The sequence below is a fragment of the Ceratotherium simum genome, chromosome 16 (genome assembly GCF_057802395.1).
Source record: "Ceratotherium simum simum isolate JZ-2026a chromosome 16, ASM5780239v1, whole genome shotgun sequence".
Classification (NCBI taxonomy): Eukaryota; Metazoa; Chordata; class Mammalia; order Perissodactyla; family Rhinocerotidae; genus Ceratotherium; species Ceratotherium simum.
In genome coordinates this window covers 1,409,521-1,429,781 of record NC_141915.1, presented here as the reverse complement: position 1 = coordinate 1,429,781, position 20,261 = coordinate 1,409,521, and the positions used below count along the sequence as shown (strand labels likewise).

General features: G+C 47.3%; 2 protein-coding genes across 5 annotated transcripts in view; one reads left to right on the top strand and one right to left on the bottom strand.

Moving 5' to 3' along the window:
* Positions 1–1,528, bottom strand: part of DRC3 (dynein regulatory complex subunit 3) — a 47,027-nt gene extending 45,499 nt beyond the window's left edge. The window contains exons 1-3 of the mRNA XM_087440296.1: positions 1,447–1,528; positions 845–914; positions 599–712 (exon numbers count right to left, since the gene is read on the bottom strand). The gene's annotated coding sequence lies outside the window, so the exon portion shown is untranslated. The remainder of the gene's footprint in view (positions 1–598; positions 713–844; positions 915–1,446) is intronic.
* A 509-nt stretch (positions 1,529–2,037) lies between these two features.
* Positions 2,038–20,261, top strand: part of TOM1L2 (target of myb1 like 2 membrane trafficking protein) — a 124,140-nt gene continuing 105,916 nt past the window's right edge. For all 4 annotated transcript variants that reach the window (XM_014789453.2, XM_004432989.3, XM_087440293.1 and 1 more), the window contains exon 1: positions 2,038–2,161. In XM_014789453.2, coding sequence (XP_014644939.1) covers positions 2,110–2,161 — 52 coding nt within the window. In that variant the 5' untranslated portion in view covers positions 2,038–2,109. The remainder of the gene's footprint in view (positions 2,162–20,261) is intronic.

The window sequence follows — 20,261 nt, the reverse complement described above, 5'->3', positions numbered from 1 at the left end:
GTGGAAAGAAGAAAGAGGGAATCGCACAGTGAGGGCCCTGAGGTGGGAGAGAACAAGACATGTTCCACTTTGGCTGAAGCAATGCAAGGTTGAAAAGGCCGACAGGAGTTCAATTATTATCCTGGGACCCCTGGGAAGCTCCTGGGCCTTAATAAGAGCAGTGGCATGATCAGATTTTAATTTTAAGAAGCTCTCTCTGGCTGTAGTACTGAGAATGGCAAGAGTCGTGACGTGAGAGATGCCCAGGGTGGTTGGTGGTAAGATGTGGATTTGAGAGATCTCTAGGAACTTAATTTACATGCGGGACTGATCATCTGCAGTTTTCAGATAAGAAAATGGAAGCTAGTTAGAAAGGTTAAGTAACATGCACAAGTTTACACATGTATACGGCAGAGGCAGGAGAACATGACTCCAGAGCCCAATTTCTTCACCATGACTCAACTGTACCCAGGGTACTGTGGACTGTCACTGTCACAGCTCTAACATTGTCACAATGTTTCTCACAGCTGTTCTGGGTCAGGGCCAAGGCCCGAATCCTCTTCCCTTAAGAGGATTTTATCAGTAATTTACCACCCAATCTGGGTTCCTGTTGACTTGCCTGAGGACAGTGTTGTCACTGAAGATCAGAGGTTGGAGACGGGGAAGGCAGTGGAGAGTTTTACATCACTGTCAGTGGAGTAGCCTCCTCAGGAGAAACAGATCCAGAATTGTCCTGGGAAACAACAACCTGGGATTAATTGGATCTGAAAAATATAGCCCCTATTGGCGATGAATTAATAAGAAGAAAATCAACCATTTACTGAGTGCTTACTGGGTACTAAGTGCACATGTGTCATTTAATTACCTGTCAGCTCCGGACGCCATTAGAGAAGGGAGTCCTAATGCCCTAACTTCCCAGATGGGGAAACTGAGACCTGGGAGGGAAAGGAAATTGTCCACAGTCATACAAGGAACTACTGACAAGAGACAGACATGGAACTTGAGTATCCATATTCCCACCCAAAGCACTTTATACAGCACCAAGATGAAGAATAAAAATAAGAGAAATAATTGAACGACAGTTAAGAGGTCGGATATGAGGGTTTCGGATATGAGGGTTAAATTCTTGAAGAAGTTATCAGTGGATCTTTCTTTCGGGTACCTTTGTTTCTACGAAAGGGATCAGGCCAGGAGGCTGGGAGATGGAACCCCTTAAACATCTCTTCGAGCCCTGCTCCCCAAGGAAATGCTTCCTTAGCCTTTTTTTCTCATCCGCAGGCCTGAAAGCCCGGGTACTAGCGTTCAGACTGTCTCAGCGCCGCTGCAAAGTGGCTGGCAGGGGATCTGTGTGCTCATTTTACGGATGATAAGGGCCGGCCGCACTTCTCGGAGTAAAAGATCAGAGAATTACGTCGGGGCGCTGTCTGCCCCTGCGAGTCCTCCCGGAACCTCAGCTTCGGATCTCACCTTCTCAAGCGCGGGCTACCGGGCTGGTCCACGCAGCAGCCACTTTGCCCGGCTGCTAGGGAAACCAAGCGCCACCACTCCGTTGCTAACCGGAAGTGAGAAGATTAACATCCTGAGTGAAAGTTGAGGGGGCACGTGACCACGTTTCTGGGCGGGGGAATACTCCTGCCACCAACCAGCCGGAGAGAAAACAAATGTTTCTCCAATCAGCACTTTCTACGGGCGGGGATATACTTAGCCCCGCCTCTTCCCCGCCCCCTACTTGAGTGATTGACTCGTCTGTTCTCCAATAATCATAAGGATTCCCTAGCTTGACCAATATATAAAGGAATCAAAGCGCACAAACTCTCGTTCGGAGGCGGGCCAGGGGCGGTGTCACTACGCCTGACGGAGGTTCCTGTGACTGAGCTCACTCCTCCGCCCAATCGGACAGCGCGGGGTAGGTGGGGCTTCGCTCGGGAAGCCGTAGGGCCCAATCGGAGGAGGGCAGGGCAGGCGTTGCCCAATAGGGACGCGACAAGGGGGCGGGGTCAGGGGCCGCGCGTTCGGCGCTCTAGAGGGTGGGGCGGGGGCAAGTGTCAGTCAGGTCGGGAGCGCGGCGGGGTACAGCGGAGACCGGCCGGCTAACAGGGCTCTGGACGGCTGCCGTGCTGACCGCTCAAGATGGAGTTCCTCCTGGGCAACCCGTTCAGCACCCCGGTGGGGCAGTGCCTCGGTAAGGCCGCGCGAAGGGAAGGCGTCTGGGTGGGCGACGGCGGCGGCTGACAGGGCCGGAGAGGACCACGGGCCTCTGCGGTCACCGGGGCCACCTCCTGGTCGCCGGGCCCCTGCCCGCTGGCGGGCCGGGCCTGCTCACGGCGTCGGTGCCACCCTGCCAGGCGGCGCCCCGAGGCCAGCTGGGACTTGGAGATGCTCCGCGCGGCCCTCCGCCTCGGGGCCCGGCTCCCCCCGGCTCCTGGAGGTGGTGCCCGCGCTGTCGGCCTACCCCGCGCCTCCTGGGAGATGCCACTGCGTGCGCCCTTGTCCAGCCCGACAGTCTCGCTGCCACTGCCGCCGGGACCCGGTTCTCCCAGACGCCTCTCCCTGCATCCCTGCTCCTCCTTTTCAGACCAGCAGCCCGCGGACTGGGCACCCTCCCAGAGAACGCTCCCTGCTCTAAGACTTGCTAATTAGAGCTGCAACTCGGCTAGGCTAGGCCGTAGGAGGGACTGGGAAGGGGGAGGGGTTCCTAGAGGGTGACGATCTTGGCAGGGGGGCTGGCATGCCTGCACTGCCTCCGGGAAGAAGGGGGGCCGTGCTATTCAATGATAAGAGCCCTGGACTGGGAATCAGGAAGCCTGGGCTCCAGTGGAGGCTTTGCCAGTTACCCTCCCTATGACCTTGCCTTTTCTGGCTTCACGTTTTTCCTGTTTGGAGGTGAGATGTGGTAGGTCCCTTCAAATGCTCAAGTTTTGATATTCCTTGTAGCAACCTCTGCACATTGACTGTTGCTTTCTTGCTACATTAAATTTGCCAAAGATGAAATCTTTTGGTGGCAGTGCAGAGAGAGGGGTACTTGGCAGTACCTGTTAATCCTATAGGGGGCTCTGGGTCCCCGGAAGAGGGCACCAGAGATGACCAGTATCCTGGGTAAGGAAAGCCCAAGGCTAGTGAAGGGACACCTGTGTGGCCACCATATGGGATTTCCTTACTGAAAAAGCAACTTGCCTTTTCACCCAAGGTAGGAGCTTATGCCAAGTGCTCAGTCAAGAACGTTGATTAGTTTCTTTTAAAACTGAGTTCCTCCTGGTTTGTGGAGGGGCTGGTAAAAGGTCTTTTATCAGCAGGGAGCTTTGGTGTCCTTATGGGCCTGGCTGGTTTGGGCGGAAGTGACATGTTTATTTTCTGCTTTACTTATGAATTTCCAGCTTATGTTTCAGCCTTGAGTGGGGCCTGTGAAATTACTGAGGTCTCTTCTGTTGGCTAGCTGGCATTTGGGAGCGTTTCTTTTCTCTGTGGTGAAACGTCTTTGGTAAGGGATGGTGGACACTGGGCTTGGGAAGAGTCTTTTCCCATCTCTGTGGACTACCTCCCGTGTTCCTCTAGGTTCTCACGCCCCTTTCTTCCTCATTTCCTTTCCTCAGGTGTTCGTTCACTGCAGCCATACTCCAAAAACTAATTTCTCAGTTGGGTGTTGAATTCCAACCAGTTTTTGGAGGGAGCCAGTAAGCTTGGGGGATTTTTTTTTTTCTTTTCTGTCTCTTTTACAATAGGAAGCTCTACACCTTTGAAATGCCAAGGTATTTGATGAGGAGTAGAAGTTAAAGGGGATTTAAAAATATGCAAATATAAGGGATGTAGGGGAATGTAGTGAATGGAAAGAGCATGATGCTTCTGTCAGGAAGACCTGAGTTGAATCTTACCTTGTCCATTTGTTGGCTGTGTGACCCCAGAAGATTGTGTAACCCTTCTGAGCCGTAGTTTGCTGAGAGAGAGAGAGAGGTTGATAGGTACTCACAGAGTAGTGCGGCTTAAGTGAGATGATGCGTGTCAACTCTTACCACAGTGCCTGGAACACAGCTGAGGCTCAGTGAACTGGGGCTGTCACTGCTCACACAGAATCATGAAGTTAGGGCTGGATTTTCTCCCTGGAGAGGATATGAGGGACAGCTGGCCTGTCTGTGACCTGTGAAGGAAAATACCCTTCCAGGCCCCAGCATCCACCATCCCTTATAACAGACACTGGACCGCAAAGAGAATGAAGCCTCCTCATTGCCAGTTAGTCAGCAGGCAAGGCCTAGGTCATTTCACAGTCAGTTCAGTTCTGATCAATGATTAGAGGACAGAATGAGGTACTAATGTCTATTCTGTACTGTTGTGACAAAGTGTAAAAGTGGCTTTCTTGACATGTAGTATTGTTAGTATTCTTTTAAAAGTATGTGCTGGTGGTTGATGGGAGGGAGGGGCATACAGAAATAAAACAACCGCAGAGCTAATGATGAAATGCAGCAGTGATAGCTTACACACAGCAATTCTACAGCCATTGTTTGCTCCTTACAGCTGCTCTGTGAAGTGGGTTTTATTGTCCTCCTCACTTTAGAGATGAGGAATCTGAGGCTCAAGGAGTGAAGGGATGGCTCAGCTGGTAAGAGGGAGAGCTGGGATTTCACAGCTGTCCCGGTTCTCAAGGGCTTTCTGGTGTCAGGGGAGAGAAGAGAGGTGTATGGAACAATGACGACTAACGGAAGGCCACTCCGTAGCTCAGTGCTCAGTCGAGTGGTGGGGATTGTCAGTGCTGTTTGGAGTCCAAAGGAATTCAGAAGAGCCGGGGTGGTGGGATTGGCTTCCTTGAGTCCAAGGGCTGTTCATGAGGATGGGTGTGACTTCTCCAGTTAGAGAAGGAGACATCTATGCCTGGGTACAGGTAAATGAGGCAGGAAGGGTGTGGGCACGTCTGTGAGCGCCAGTCTGAGGGGAACAGAGGTGGCTGTGGGCAACAGTGGCAGGTACGCTTTTGGCCCAGGATGAAGCCCTGTTCTGGCTGGGTGACATCAAAGACGAGATTCTTTAGCTGACTTCAGCTTTTAGTCTCCCTGAACCTTATTTTCCTCATAAAAGAATACCTCTCAACAGCTGCACAGGGCTTGGACCTAAATAATTCCATCAGTCCAATTCAGGAGGCGTTTTGAGTGCCTGTGGAGTGCCAGGCTCTGGCATACAGATATTAAAGAGTTGCTGTCAGGGAGCCTTCAGCAGAGGTATGACGTCACCAAAGGTGTCCTGGAGCTGCAAAGCAGTAGGCTCCTAGTCTGAGGGTCAGTAGAGTAATTGTTACTTTGTCTCCTGCCTGGGCCTCACAGGCACATTCTGACTTGGTGCTGTTTGGTCAAAGACAGAGTCTGCCCTCTTGAGCTAGCAGCTAAGCCCACAGTCTGACTTGGTCATCTGTGCGATTCTCACGTCAGCCCTGCCCCGGAAGGTGGCTCCTGAGTAGGATGTGTGGTTCCGGACAGAGCCGCAGTGGTGTACGAGCCTAAGGAGTGTGGAGAAAGAAAAAGCACTTACTTTTATTTCTTGATTTTTCTCTCCTGAAACAAGTTTCAGAACGTTACTGTCTTGTCTCAGCCCTGCACGACCGCTGGGATTTGGATGACCGCTGGCGTTGGATTCACACGTCAGAAGTTCCCTGAGTCAGGGCCATGGTGCTCTGCAGGTGTCTGCGGTTTTCCTTGTGGTGGCTGGAAAACACTTTCAGATAATCCTTTTCCAAGAGTCAAGTTTGGGTTCATTTAGGTTAAAGGATCAGAGAGTAGCTAGTTAACTCTGAACAGAATATCAGGGGTGGGCAGGGAAGATCATTTATTCTCTTCGTGGTTCTGCTTTAATAAACGTGTAAGCAGCAGATATTCTGTTGTGGGTTTGTGTTTGCAGATTGGATGGTGTTGGACGTAAACTGCTTCCTAGTGCCCTGTGAATGCTAGTGTTTGACTCTAGTGTGGCTGTTTGTACCAAGGCTGATTAGTCGTCCCTCAGATTGCTATGGCAGTTGGCAATTCACAAAGCCCTTTTGCTTCAATCTTTTTATTTAGTCTTTACAACCCTGTGAGATACACAGGAAGAGAACCGAAAGGAACTTATAATTATTAAGCCCCACTCTGTACATGGGATCGCTTTTTTTTTTACTGAGGAAGATTCGCCCTGAGCTAACATCTGTTGCCAATCTTCCTCTATTTTGTGTGTGGGTCACTGGCACAGCATGGCCACCGACGAGTGGTGTAGGTCCCCGCCTGGGAACTGAACCCGGGCTGCCAAAGTGGACCATGCTGCGCTTAACCACCAGGCCCTTAATCCCCTCAACATTTAATTATTTGAGGGCCAGCCCGGTGGCGTAGCGGTTAAGTTTGTGTGCTCTGCTTCGGCAGCCCAGGGTTCGCAGGTTCGGATCCTGGGCGCTGACCTATGCACTGCTTATCAAGCCATGCTGTGGTGGTGTCCCATACACAAAACAGAGGAATATGGGCACAGATGTTAGCTCAGGGCTAATCTTCCTCACCAAAAAACACAAAATCTTAAAAAAAAAATTGGGGCTGGCCCCGTGGTGTAGCGGTTAAGTGCGCACTCCGCTGCTGGCAGCCTGGGTTCGGATCCCAGGCGTGCACCAATGCACCGCTTGTCAGGCCATGCTGTGCGGCGTCCCATATAAAGTGAAGGAAGATGGGTACGGAGGAAGATTAGCCCAGGGCCAGTCTTCCTCAGCAAAAAAAGAGGAGGATTGGCATGGATGTTAGCTCAGGGCTGATCTTCCTCACAAAAAAAAAAAAAAAATTATTTGAGTGCTGTTGTCCCTGTATTGCTTATAAGGAAGTTGAGAGGTTGAGAGACTTGTGCAAGGTCAATACCAGAGTTAAGCCTAGAATCGGCTCCTGATCCAGTGCTCACTCTGTGCTGTCATGTTGCCTCTGGCTCTGTGGATCCCATGATTCAGGGCATCGGGAGCACCTCGAGGGCTTGTTAAAACAGATTGTTGGGCCCCACTCTCAGGGTTTCTGATTCCCTAGGTCTGGCAAGGGGTCTCACATTCTACGTTTCTAACATGTTCCCAAGTAATGCTGATGCTGCTCCAGGCACCACACTTTGAAAACTGTTGCTCTAGATGAGAAGTTCTGCCTCTTTGATCTCTTCTTTATCTTTCTTCAAACATTAAATGTGGGTTTTCTTATGGACAGACTGTAAGTATGATTATTTAGAATTCATTCATTCATTCAGTGGCTGTATATTGACTGTAGATTCCAAGCTAAGTATTTACCAGGACGTTCAGTCTACTAAGGGAGCTAAGACAGGTACCTAAATCAGGTAAGACAGAAAGTGGTGGCATGAGATTGGACAGATAAATGAAGTAAGGGGATGGAGGAGGGAAGGAGTTACCTCCAGTAGTAATAATAATAGGTAAAGGATTTTGCTTTTTTTAAAGTTCAGTTTTGTATTACTATGTGCCAGAGACTAAAGTAGGCACTTTATATATGTTGCAGTCCTTTAATCCTCACAACAATACTCTCAGTAAGGTACTGTTATTATTTCCATTTTGCAGACAGGGACACTGAGGCATGAGAAGGTCACGCAACCAGCAGTAAAGGAGCTGGAGTTGGAACCCAGCATTCTGGCTCCAGAGCTGGTATTCTGTTACCCTCAACGGGGGAGGGCGAGGAGGATCACTGGAGGAGGGAAGGGAGGACTCGGGAGGACTCAGGAGGTGTGGCTGCTGAATATGCTTTGACGAATGGGGGGGATTTGACTCATGTAGTAATGGAAAAGGAGGCTTGTCGGGCTCTCGGCGTTAGGTGGGGCAGGTGGGGGTCGTGGGATTGGTTCTGTTTGCCTAGCAAGGGGGCAAGGTGGAAGGCGAGACTGGAAAGGTAGGATAAGGCCTGACTGTGGAGGGCTTCAAAGGTTGGCCAGTAGGTTGGACCCTTTCATTGGTGGCACTGGGGAGCCGTGAAAGATTTCTAGGCAGGAAAGTGGCATAGATATCATTATAGAGGCAGGGAGATTTCCCCTTGGAGGTCACCAAAAGGTCATTCTTCTCTCTCACTATGAAAGCCCCCATCTGTGCAGAACGGTGGTCCTACAAGGAAGTCAGCAGCAGGCAGTGCCGGTTCCTCCGAGGTCTGGGGTCGGCCCTTCCCGTGAGTCCCTGTCAGAGACAAGGAGGTGCGGAGGCTAATGGGGCACAGGAAGAAGTCTGGCATACTGAGAGCATTTGTCCTTAACTGCCTGGGCAGGTTATAAAACACCCGACATCGCAAGTCACGTGGTGAGGGTCAGCCTGCTCCTTCTTGCCCTGCTCTCCGTGTGCAGACGAACAAGAGCTGGGGCATGGGGCTCTGCTCAAGAGGCGCCACGCTTAGAGTGGGCTACTTGGTATGTTAAAAATTCTCATAGAATTGTGCTTTTTATTTTTTTTTATATGTTCACTTTTTTTGGTGAGGAAGATTGGCCCTGAGCAAATATTTGTTGCCAGTCTTCCTCTTTTTGCTTGAGGAAGATTGTTCCTGAGCTGACATCTGTACCAGTCTTCCCCGTTTTTTGTATGTGGGAGAGTACCACAGCATGGCTTGACGTGTGGTGTCTAGGTCCGTGCCCAGTATCCGAACCCACGAACCCTGGGGCCCCGAAGGGGAGTGCGAGAACTTAACCACTACGCCACCAGGCCAGCCCCCAGAATTGTGCTTTTTAAAAAACAGTGTATACCCATGTAGTAAATTTGAAAAATATACAAAAGTGCAAAGGAGAAAAAAATCACCATAATGTGCTTTCTTAAAACGCATTGAGATTCTTCTCATTTCACATAATAAGTGGAATAAGTGGAATACTTATGTATTTCACTCTCCATTTTCTCATGCCTTGGAGATGCAATATTGTATAACAACTCTTAGCATATTTCTGTGTAATCTACCTGTTTATTTATTTATTTTTTTGGCGGGAGGGATATACAGCAAGTAAGGGGATAGAAATGTGGTGCCCAGAGGAGCATCAGTTAAGGGCTGTGGCTTTTGATCTGGCAGATAATCACTCAGAATTTTTAGGCTAACCTAGTACAAATCTTCCTTGACTTACCATAGGGTTATATCCTGGTAAACCCATCGTAACTTGGAAATAACTGTAAGTGGAAAATGCACTTAATACACCTAACCTACCAAGCATCATAGCTTCACCTAACCTACGTTAAACGTGCTCAGAACACTTACATTAGCCTGCAGTTGGGCAAAATCATCTAACACAAAGCCTATTTTATAATAAAGTATGAATATCTCATGTAATTTATTGACTACTGAAAGTGAAAAACATAATGTTCTATGAGTACAGATGATTGTTAAGTGTATCAGTTGTTCACTCTCGTCATCTGGGGCTGACTGGGAGCTGCGGCTCACTGCCGCTGCCCAGCATCGCGAGAGAGCATCATACCGAATATCACTAGCCCGGGAAAAGAGCAACATTCAAACTTAGACGTATGGTTTCTACTGAATGCATGCTGCTTTTGCACCATTGTAAAGTAGAAAAATCGGAAGTCGAACTTGGTAAGTTAGGGACCGTCTATAGTCTGAAAAGATATACATAAATAACATTCAGGCGTTTTTTGCTGACCCAGCTTATCATAGTTGGAAGAGGGGCATTTTAAAAAGCAGTCTCAGACTTGGTGCCTATTTTAGTGCTCCCTCCTGACCTAGAAAAATTTCTTTGATCTTCTCCATCCAGTCGTCAAGCCTGCTGTCTATCAGCACTCACCTCCTCCTCCAGGCAGCCTTCCTAGACCACCTTGTATGGTGCTGAATCTCTTCTCTGAACTCACAGTGTTTGTTATCCATATCATTCATTTGGTTCTTCCCTCACCTATAAAGTAGACTATTACCCTCCAGGTTTTTGTGAAGATTAAATGAGAGAATATGTGTAACAGAGCACAGAGCCCTGCACTCGACTAGTATACTCAAACTTGTTGATTCCCTTCCTCCTGCCCGTACTGTTTCCTGTTGTTGTTTATCTTGTGTCTTGTCGTGTGTTTATTGCTTTATCTTCCTAATAAGACTGGAGGCTCCTCAGGGTAGGTTGCATACTTTCTATTTCCTTGTGACCTTCGCAGCATGTGGTACAGTATACTCTGCAGTTATTCACTCTCAGGGTTCCTTTCTGTCAGTCGTAGTTTTCAGCATCTTTCAAAGCTAAAAATATTAGCTGTCGTTAACTGACCCTTCACCATGTGCCAGTCACCCTACTAAGTACTTTACACACATTATCTCATTTAAAATTTTTTTCTCTGAAAACTCCATTAAGTCAGTGGTATTATCTCCATTATATAGATGAAGAAATGAAGGCTTAGGGGAGTGAAGAAACTTGCCCAAGGTTCAGTGGCTCGTGTAGGCTGAGCCATTCTACACCCAGGGAGTCTGAGTCCACAGCTTTTGTTCATATTGCCTTGTAGACAGCAAGCACGGTCTGTTTCCATTTAGACCTTAACCGATTCCACGTGGGAATTCCATGAAGCTAGCATAGTTCCATCGATGAATTCTAGAGCAGTGGAGATGCCCGTTGCCCTCTCTTTGTTCCCTTCCAACATTTGGCACTTTTTGGTCTCTGCTTCTCAGTGTGGCTGTCGTGTGTGAGTCCATTAACTGTTCTGATATTCAGTTTCCTGATCTGTAAACAGGGAAGGGGTGTGTGTGACAAGAATCCTTGTTCTGTCACCTCCGACAGGGTTGTTAAGCGGATCAGTGAGATGCAGTGTGTGAAAGCAGAATATGTTATGTTACGGTTCGTCCCGTTCATCATTTAGACTAAATGTCCCATGAGGGCACCTGTTTTTATTTGTACTTATTTATCTACTTTAAAAAAATTGTGGTAAAATATATATAACACAAAATTTACCATTCTGACCATTTTAAGTTCAGTTTTAAGTACATTCACATTGTTGTGCAGCCATCACCACCATCCATCTCCAGAACTTTTTTCATCTTGCCGGACTGACACTCTGTCCCTATTCAATAATAACTCCCATTTCCTCCTCCCTCCAGCTCCTGGCAATGCCCATTCTACTTGCTGTCTCTGAATTTGACGACTCTAAGTACCTCATATAAGTGGAATCATACAGTGTTTGTCCTTTTGTGACTGGCTTATTTCACTTAGCATAATATCTTCGGGGTTCATTCATGTTGGAGCATGTGCCAAAATCTCCTTTCTTTTTAAGCCTGAATAATATTCCATTTCATGTATATACCGTATTTTATTTATCCTTTTATCTGTCTTTGGATACTTGGGTTGCTTCTACCTTTTGGCTATTGTGAATAATGCTGCTATGAACATGGGTGTACAAATATCCATTTGTGTCCCTGCTTTCAGTTCTTTTGGATATATACCCAGAAGTGGAATTACTGGATCATATGGTAATTCTGTTTTTTTTGTGTGAGGAAGATTATCCCTGAGCTAACATACGATGCCTATCTTCCTCTTTTTGCTGAGGAAGATTGGCCCTGGGCTAACATCCGTGCCCATCTTCCTCTACCTTCTGTGGGATGCCGCCACAGCATGGCTGGACAAGCGGTGCGTCAGTGTGTGCCCAGGATCTGAACCTGCAAACCCTCAGGCTGCAGAAGCGGAGCGCATGCACTTAACTGCTGCACCACCGGGCTGGCCCCGGTAATTCTGTTTTTAATATTTTGAGGAAGAACTGTCATACTATTTTCCACAGTGGCTGTATCATTTTACATTCCCACCAAATTCTCCACACCCTCGCCAAAACTTTTTTTTTTTAATCATAGCCATCCTAATGGGTGTGAAGTTATTTCTCATTGTGGTTTTGATTTGCATTTCCTTGATCATTGGTAATATTGAGCATCTTGTCATGTGCTTGTTGGCCATTTGTATATCTTCTTTGGAGAAATGTCTGTTCAAGTCCTTTGCCCATTTTTTAATCAGGTTGGTTTTTTTGGTGTTGTTGAGTTTTAGGAGTTGTCTCTATATTTTGGATATTAATCCCTTATTAGATAAGTGATTTGAAAATATTTTCTCCCATTCTGTGAACTGCCTTTTTACTCTGTTGGTTGGGTCCTTTGATGCACAAAAGTTTTTAATTTTGATGAGGTCCAGTTTGTCCATCTTTTTCTTTTGTTGCCTGTGCTTTTGGTGTTGTGCCCTTATTTTTCAATAGAATCTAACACATGCCTTAAAGACAAGAAGGATGATGCTAATAGTACTAGTTAGCATGACTCCTCACCGGGTACTGGGCTAATTACCTTACATGCATCATTTCCTTTAATTCCCACCACAGCCGTGTGAGTACCTGCCTCACAGGTACTATCATTTACGTTTTATGGGGTAGGAAACTGAGGCTTAGAAGTTAAGTACCTTTCCTAAGGTCTGTGCATAATAAGTGGCAAAGCAGGGACTTGAACCCAGGTCTGTGGACTCCAGAGCCGGTGCTCTTAACCGCTCAACTGGAGAGCTCAGTAATTATTTGTGGAATGGAATGAATGAATACCTGAATGAAGTTGGTGGCTGAAAATCTGGTCATAGTTGTCTCAGATGCAGATGTGTCTTAGTATTAAGTTACTCACCCAGTTTCGGTCCTCTGACTGCAGTTCAGCGTACAGTGTCCTCGTTGTCCCAGCCAGTTTCTGGGAATGTGGTCAAAGGGTCTGCTTTCTCACCACCTCGTTGAGGCTCTGCTTCATACTGGAAGACCTGTGTATTTTGGTTTCTCTTTGGATTTGCTTTGGAACAACAGTGTCAGGAGGAGGACGAAAGGGGATTCAAACAGATGCCAGGTTGTCTAACTGACCAGCTTGCCTTTAAGACATTACCAGCTGCTGCTTAGTAATTAATGGAGCACAAGGCTCGTAGTCTGGGAGGCACGTCAAAAATTCTGTTTTGGGTTTTGATTTAAAATTGAGTGTAATGGAGGGAGACTGATTCTTTCGTCTCAGAGAGTTGGGCTGCAAGTCTTTGAGAGCTGGGGACAAGGACAGGGCCCTGCAGTAGGACACTCGAGTGTTTGCCGCTCCCAAAGGAGGAGTCGCACAGAGTTCTGGCACGTCATTAGTCAAAATAGTAAATGAGGCCTGAGAAGTGATGTTGCTTGGCGTTGGAAAGTGGAACTTGCTAGTGGCCTTCAGGGAGTGAGAATCCCTCGTATTAACTCTCCAGATTCCTAAACGAGCAATTCAAAGAATCACCGAGTTCTAGCTGGAAGGGCCTTAGCGGCATTTGGTCCAACCCCCTCATTTTTACAGGTGAGGAAGTGAAGGCCCAGAGAGGGTAGGTCTATGCTGTTTTTACCCTGACAACACTTCTGACACCAAGTGTGTGTGTGGTTTTTTCTGACGCCAACCAATTCTGACGCCAACTGGGGGTCCTACAATTCAATTTAATTCTGACCTAACTACCTGGAATTATCACAGACTCCACAGGTTAAGGGCTCAGTCCCACAAGACTGCCCCCAGTTGCAAGTCCCAGATTACCACCTGTACTTCAGACTAACTGGCTATAAATCAAAAGTTCCCGTGATCCCCTTCCTAGGTTCGGTAATTTGCTAGAACAGCTCACAAAACACAAGAAAACACTTTACTTACATTTACTGATTTATTATAGAAGCTACAACTCAGGAACAGCCAAATGGAAGAGATGTGTAGGGCAAGGTATGAGAGAAGCAGTGCAGAGCTTCCATGCCTTCTCAGGGTGCACCACCCTCCCAGCACCTCCATGTGTTTACTAACTGGGAATTTCTCAGAGCTCTGTTATGTAGGCATGACTGATGAAATCGTTGGCCATTGGTGATGAACTGTGTCTCCAGCCCGTCTCCCCTCCTGGAAGTTGGAGGTGCAGGATGGGCTGAAAGTTCCAAGCCTCTAATGCCTCTTCAGCCCGCATCCTGAAGCGATCTAGGGGCCCCTCAGCCACCAGTTGTCTCATCATCATACAAAAGACACTCTTATCACTTTGGATTCCAAGGGTTTTAGGAGCTATGTGCAGGAGCCTGGGACAAAGATCAAATAAATATTTCGTATTGTATCACAGTAGATGACTTGCTGAAATCCCACAGTGAGTCAGTGGTAAAACTGGGGAAAAACCCAGTTTGTGACTCCACAGGGACCTCAGGGTCCTTGTGGTCATTTGGATATTTATATATGGGCAGGGAAACTAAGCAAAGTGGTAGTAAGTTTGCCATTTAACGGGGGGGCATTTCTTGACTCAGACTCCTGAAGGTAAATACTTTTTTGTTGTTTGAAAGTTAATCTGCTGATTCAGACCTGGCTTGGTGAGGGTGACTGTTTTGCTCCAGGTTTGATGGTTGAAATGAAGTTAGTTCATAAAATCACCTTTGGTCTTCTGTTTTACCTGCTTTTTCTGGCACTGGTCCAGAGCAGAGAGACTAATCCCAGGCTCGGACTCCGGGGGTCTGGGATTGGTCACTGCTCTGTGGCTCATTTGCTCTGTGACTCTGGGCAGGTCATGTCCTACCTGTTTACTCATTTGAAAAGCGTGGATTGAACAACAGGGTCTCCAAGTTCACTTCCACACCTAAAGCTTAAGTCCTGAATCAATGTGGCTTTTAGTTTTCTCAAGACCTTTAGCCTCCATAGGAGATTCTACTTTCTTTTTAATCTAGTTTAGATATATATTTATATACATATATTTGTATATATGTGTGTATATTTTTTCTATATATTTAATATTTTTCATTGAGGTATAATTTACTTGTGAATTATAGTTAGTGAAACACAAATCTTAGTTGTTATAGTTTTGACAAATGCATCCACAGTTGTAACCTACACCCCTATCAAGATATAGACTTCACCATCCCAGAAAAGTCTCTCATGCCCCTTCCCAGTCAGTCCTCCCCTCCAACATACCCCTTGCAGAGGTAACCACTGATCTGAACTCTATTACCAGAGATTAGTTTTGCCTGTTCTAGAAGTTCCTATCAGTGGATTCATACAGTATGTGCTCTTTTGTGTTGAGTCCGAGTAGTATTTTGAAGAGGTTTTCTGCTTTCTTCCCCTGGTGTTAAGAAGTCATATACAGGGCCGGCCCTGTGGCTTAGCAGTTAAGTGCGCACACTCTGCTGCTGGCGGCCCGGGTTCGGATCCCGGGCACGCACCAACACACGGCTTCTCCGGCTGTGCTGAGGCCGCGTCCCACGTACAGCAACTGGAAGGATGTGCAGCTATGACATACAGCTATGTACTGGGGCTTTGGGGGAAAAATAAATAAATAAAATTATTAAAAAAAAAAAGTCATATACATTATTTTCTCCACCTGCCATCTTGAAGGGTCATGTGGTTTGGGGTCCTGCTGGTCCCGCTGAGCTGATGTGGTTTGAGAAGTGAGGGCCCTCTGCCAGTGGCCCGCCATATTGTCTGCTGAGTGTGATGGAAGACACCGAGAGAACAGCTTGATTTCCAGATACGAGGTTGGGTTTATTTCTATAATTGTTGGTGTCACAGTCTTCTCATTTGTCAACTGGACAAATTGGATCCACCAGGAGACGAAAGAGACTAACTCTGACACCCAAAAATGTCACTTGTAATGGCACGTATCTGACAAGATACCCATGAGATGTGTTCATTTCAATTTCATAAATACTTTTTGAACATAAAGGCAGATTGCTCCAGGGAGCAACAGCAAAAGGAAGGAAGGTTCCTAAGGGACTGAGCAGATGGACGGAGGAGCCAGACTATGATGGAGGTTCTGTGGGCCTCCCTTGGCTGTAGAGCCTGGTGGGGGTTGGGGGAAGGTTGTTTTTCTTTATAATGTCTTTAGCCTTTGTTTCCTCTTCTTGGTTTTCACCTCCTCTAACTTAGTCCAGCCCTGGGCCATTGCAGGTACCATCCAGCTGGTCTCCTTCTTTTCATTCTCCCTCTCTTTCTACACTGTGGTCTCTCAAAATTTCAGACAAATCTATCAGAACCCTCCTGGACTCCCCACCTCCTTCGGAGTGGTTTATAAACATAGCCTGCCGTTCCAGCCCTCGCTGATTGGGCTTTTCGCTGTCTTCTCTCTAACAGACCTCTGCATGCGCTGTGCCATTCCCGCTCCCTCCTTGCCTGTGTTCATCCTCTTCTTCCCCATGGGTGGCATTCCTTCTCTCTTGCTCATGGTTTAGATCCATATATCTTTCAAGACCTAGTTAGATCCTCCTACTGCCACAAAGCTGGCCCAGAAGCCCCTGAACTGCAGCGGCACTTATATTTTGTGTGTATTTAATAATTATCTGACTTTATTTCAATGTATCATGTAGGGTAGGTTGGGATTTTGAATTCAAAGATGAATGATGGTCTAGGCCTGCTCTGAGAGCAGCTGAGTGTGCAGGGCCCAAGGGGAGGCCTCCTTGTGTGGGGAGGGGGAGGAGAAGGGAACGGACGTTTCTAGAGCGCCCACGTGGGCCAGGAGCAGTGCTGGGTCCTTTGAAGGTTTTATCTCCTTTAATCCTCTTGACCTTGTGAGCTGGGCGTTTTTACCTCTATGTGACTTTCTCAGAATCATACAACCACCAGGATTGAAAGCCATTGAGGTCCACAGCGCAGCCTGTGTGCTTCCCAGTGCCCCGCCTGGCCTCCTGTCAGTGAGTCAAGTGTTGGCTGTCTCCATGCCCCATCTGTGTGCGTGCTAGCAGGCTCGGCTTTCCTCCTAGGTCCAGGCCAGGTGATGCTTAAGGCTCTGCCCCCAGGCGGTCCTTGTTTGGGCCCTGCTCCCCAAGTAGATGGTAAGACCCTTTCGGGGGACTGGGGTTCTCCGTTCTCCTGGGACCTGGGAACATGACCTGAGGTCTGCCTGCTTTTCTCCAGCAATTTTCAGGAAGACTTTTGAAACCAAGTTGCTGTTTCCTGATTAATTCACTCTCCAGGACACAGCACAACTCACTGCATACTTTTTAAAAAAATTGTGGAGCCAGCCCTGATGGCCTAGTGGTTCAAGTTCGGCGTGCTCCGCTTCGGCAGCCCAGATGCAGTTCCCGGGCGTGGAACCACACTGCTCGTCTGTCCGAGGCCAGGCTGTGACAGCGGCTCACATAGAAGAACTAGAAGGACCTGCAAGTAGAATGTACAACTATGTACTGGGGCTTTGGGGAGGAAAAATAAATAAATAAATAAATAAAAGAAAACTTAAAATTGTGGTAAAATACACATAACACAAAATTTACCATCTTAACCATTTTTAAGTGTACAGTTCAGTGGCATTAAGTACATTCACCTTGTTTTGCTACCATCACCACCATCCATCTCCAGAACTTTTTTCATCTTGCCAAACTGAAACTCTGTACCTATTAAACAACTCTCATTTCCCTCCTCCCTCCAGCCCCTGGCAACCCCCATTCTACTTTGTGTCTATGAATTTGACTACTCGATGTACCTCATATGAATGGAGTCATACAGTATTTATCCTTTAGTGGCTGGCGTATTTCTCTTAGCATAATGTCTTCAAGATTCACCCTGTTGGAGCATGTGTCAGAATCTCCTTTCTTTTTTAAGGCTGAATAATATTCCATTGCATGTATATACTACCACATTTTGTTTATCCATTCATCCATCTGTGGACACTTGGGTTTGCTTCTACCTTTTGGCTGTTGTGAATAATGTTGCTATGAATATGGATATACAAACATCTCTTCATGTCCCTGCTTTCAGTTCTTTAGGGTATATACCCAGAAGTGGAATTGCTGGGTCATACCGTAATTCTATTTTTAATTTTTTTGAGGAACCACCATACTGTTTTTCACAGTGGCTGTACCATTTTACATTCCCACCAACAGTGCACAAGGGTTCCAGTTTCTCTGCACCCTCACTGACACTCGTTATTTTTTTTTTTTTTTTTTTTTGTGAGGAAGGTCAGCCCTGAGCTAACATCCATGCTAATCCTCCTCTTTTTTTGCTGAGGAAGACCGGCTCTGAGCTAACGTCTATTGCCAATCCTCCTCCTTTTTTTTTCCCCAAAGCCCCAGTGGCTAGTTGTATGTCATAGTTGCACATCCTTCTAGTTGCTGCACGTGGGACACGGCCTCAGCATGGCCGGAGAAGTGGCGCATCGGTGCGCGGCCGGGATCCGAACCCCGGGCCGCCAGCAGTGGAGCACGCGCACCCAACCGCCAAGCCACGGGGCCGGCCCCCGTTATTTTTTGTCTTATGGATAGTAGCCATCCTGATGCGTGTGAGGTGGTTGCATACTTTTTGGGGGTGTATTATTAAGCACTCACATAGATTCAGGATTGTTCAGAACCTAAGTGAAGGATGTGTATCTGGCGGAAGGCAGAGCATCATTGTTATGGGTAGTGTGTTCATTATTCAGCAATTCATATTTGCTAGATGATGCTGTATGATTGTTGTTGTTTTTATACAAAATTGTTTTGTTGGGAGGGAGCGTGGCCACGTAGCCTTATGGATTTAGAGGTAATGATAGAACTGAGGAACTTGAGGTGTCATTGTGGCTAAGTGACAGAATAGGAATCATAGCCTTCAGTTGGGTTGGTAGCATTATCTTGGCCATTAGTGAATGGCTGTCCTCCAGGAGGAGATCCCTCCTGTCTTGGGGGCAGCTCACAGCCCGGGGTACACAAGCAGGTTGCAGTGTGATGGTGGGGGGAGGTGGGACAGCCTCCCAGGATCTCTGAGTGTCTGTCCTGCTTGGCACTGGGGATGTATGAGACACAACCACCATCCTCAGGGAGTTTCCACTGAAAGGGAGATAAACACATAATTTTAGTGCCTAGAATGAGTCTTGAGATAGAAGTGGGGATGAGGTTCAGAGGAGTGTGGGAGGTTCAGAGGAGAGCAGAAGGAAGGTTCCTGAGAGGGACTGCCTAGACCTCGTTTTGAAGGATGAGTAGGAGCTGGCCAGAAAGGAGAGAAGGCAGTTGGAGCGTACAAGCTTTTCAGCTTGTCATTGAACTTCATCAAGTGCATGCACTTGTTTGAGAGAATGTCCCAAGGGGTCTCAGTTTCAAAACTTGATAGGCTTAAGGAGAAGGGTAGGAAATGGTACCTGCCTCAGAGCTCCACCAAGGGACCGGACAGAGGCAGGAAAAGGGGAGGGGACCAGCCTTTTGGGTATGGTCTCCCAGCTTCTTCCATTGCAGCCCGATTGTGGTGTGGGAAGGCTGCCTTTGAGAAGGGTGCACATACCCTCCCAGCCTTCCTGTAGGGTGGGCAGAGGGGAAGTGGCGCCTTGGGGCCTTCCCACAGCAGGGCCGGCATTCAAACCCCGGTACTCCACAGTTCCTCTGCCCCACAGGCTGCCTTCTCTTTGGTCTTTTGTGCCAACTCGTTGTTTGCCTTTCAGTGAATGGATATTGACACGTGTACCACATTCTTGTTTAAAATTAGAAGACAAGAAGTGTATAAAGTGAAAGTAACATATGTACACGTTCTTGTTTTAAGAAATTAGACAACACAGGGCCGGCCCCGTGGCTTAGCAGTTAAGTGCGCGCGCTCCACTGCTGGCGGCCCAGGTTCGAATCCCGGGCGCGCACCGACGCACCGCTTCTCCGGCCATGCTGAGGCCACGTCCCACATACAGCAGCTAGAAGGATGTGCAACTGTGACATGCAACTATCTACTGGGGCTTTGGGGAAAAAATAAATAAATAAATAATAATAAAAAAATTATAAAAGAAAAAAAAGAAATTAGACAATACAGACAGAAGTATATTTTCTGTAAAGTGCAAGTCCTCTCTTTCCCACCCCTCTCAGCTCCCCAGAGGGAACCCCCTCAGCTGCTTAGTGTGTGGCTCTTGTTCCATGAAGTTTCTTTTGTATAATGGGATCCTACTATAGGTTTCATTTTACAACTTGCTTTTGTCATGCCATTGTATACTTTGGAGATTTTTCCACGGCAGCACATTTCGATCTACCTCATTGTGCACAGACTTCCATAACGTGGATATACAATTCATAATAGCTGTTCTGCTACTGGGAGGCAGTGGATTTTGTCCTTATAAACAATGCTGTAGCAACGTGTCTTTGTTCACTTATACATTTCTATGGTTTAGATTCCCAGAAGTAAAAACCTGGATCAGACTATAAGAGCATTTGAAACTTTGCTAGAGACTGCCAAATTGCCCTCCAAAAAGGTATTCTGCATTAGACTCTCACCGACACAGCCCAAGAGGACCTGTTTTCCCTGCACCCTCATCAGCTGGGTATCTGTTACATTTCTGCACATCTGAGGAGGGAGAAGGCATTTGGTTGTTGCTCCCTAATGGAAACTCACCTTTGAGACCTGTGGATTACAGCTGCTGCCTTCAGCTCACTTCTTCCTAAGCACCAAATCCCGTGGAAAGGCCGAGTGCACAATGCC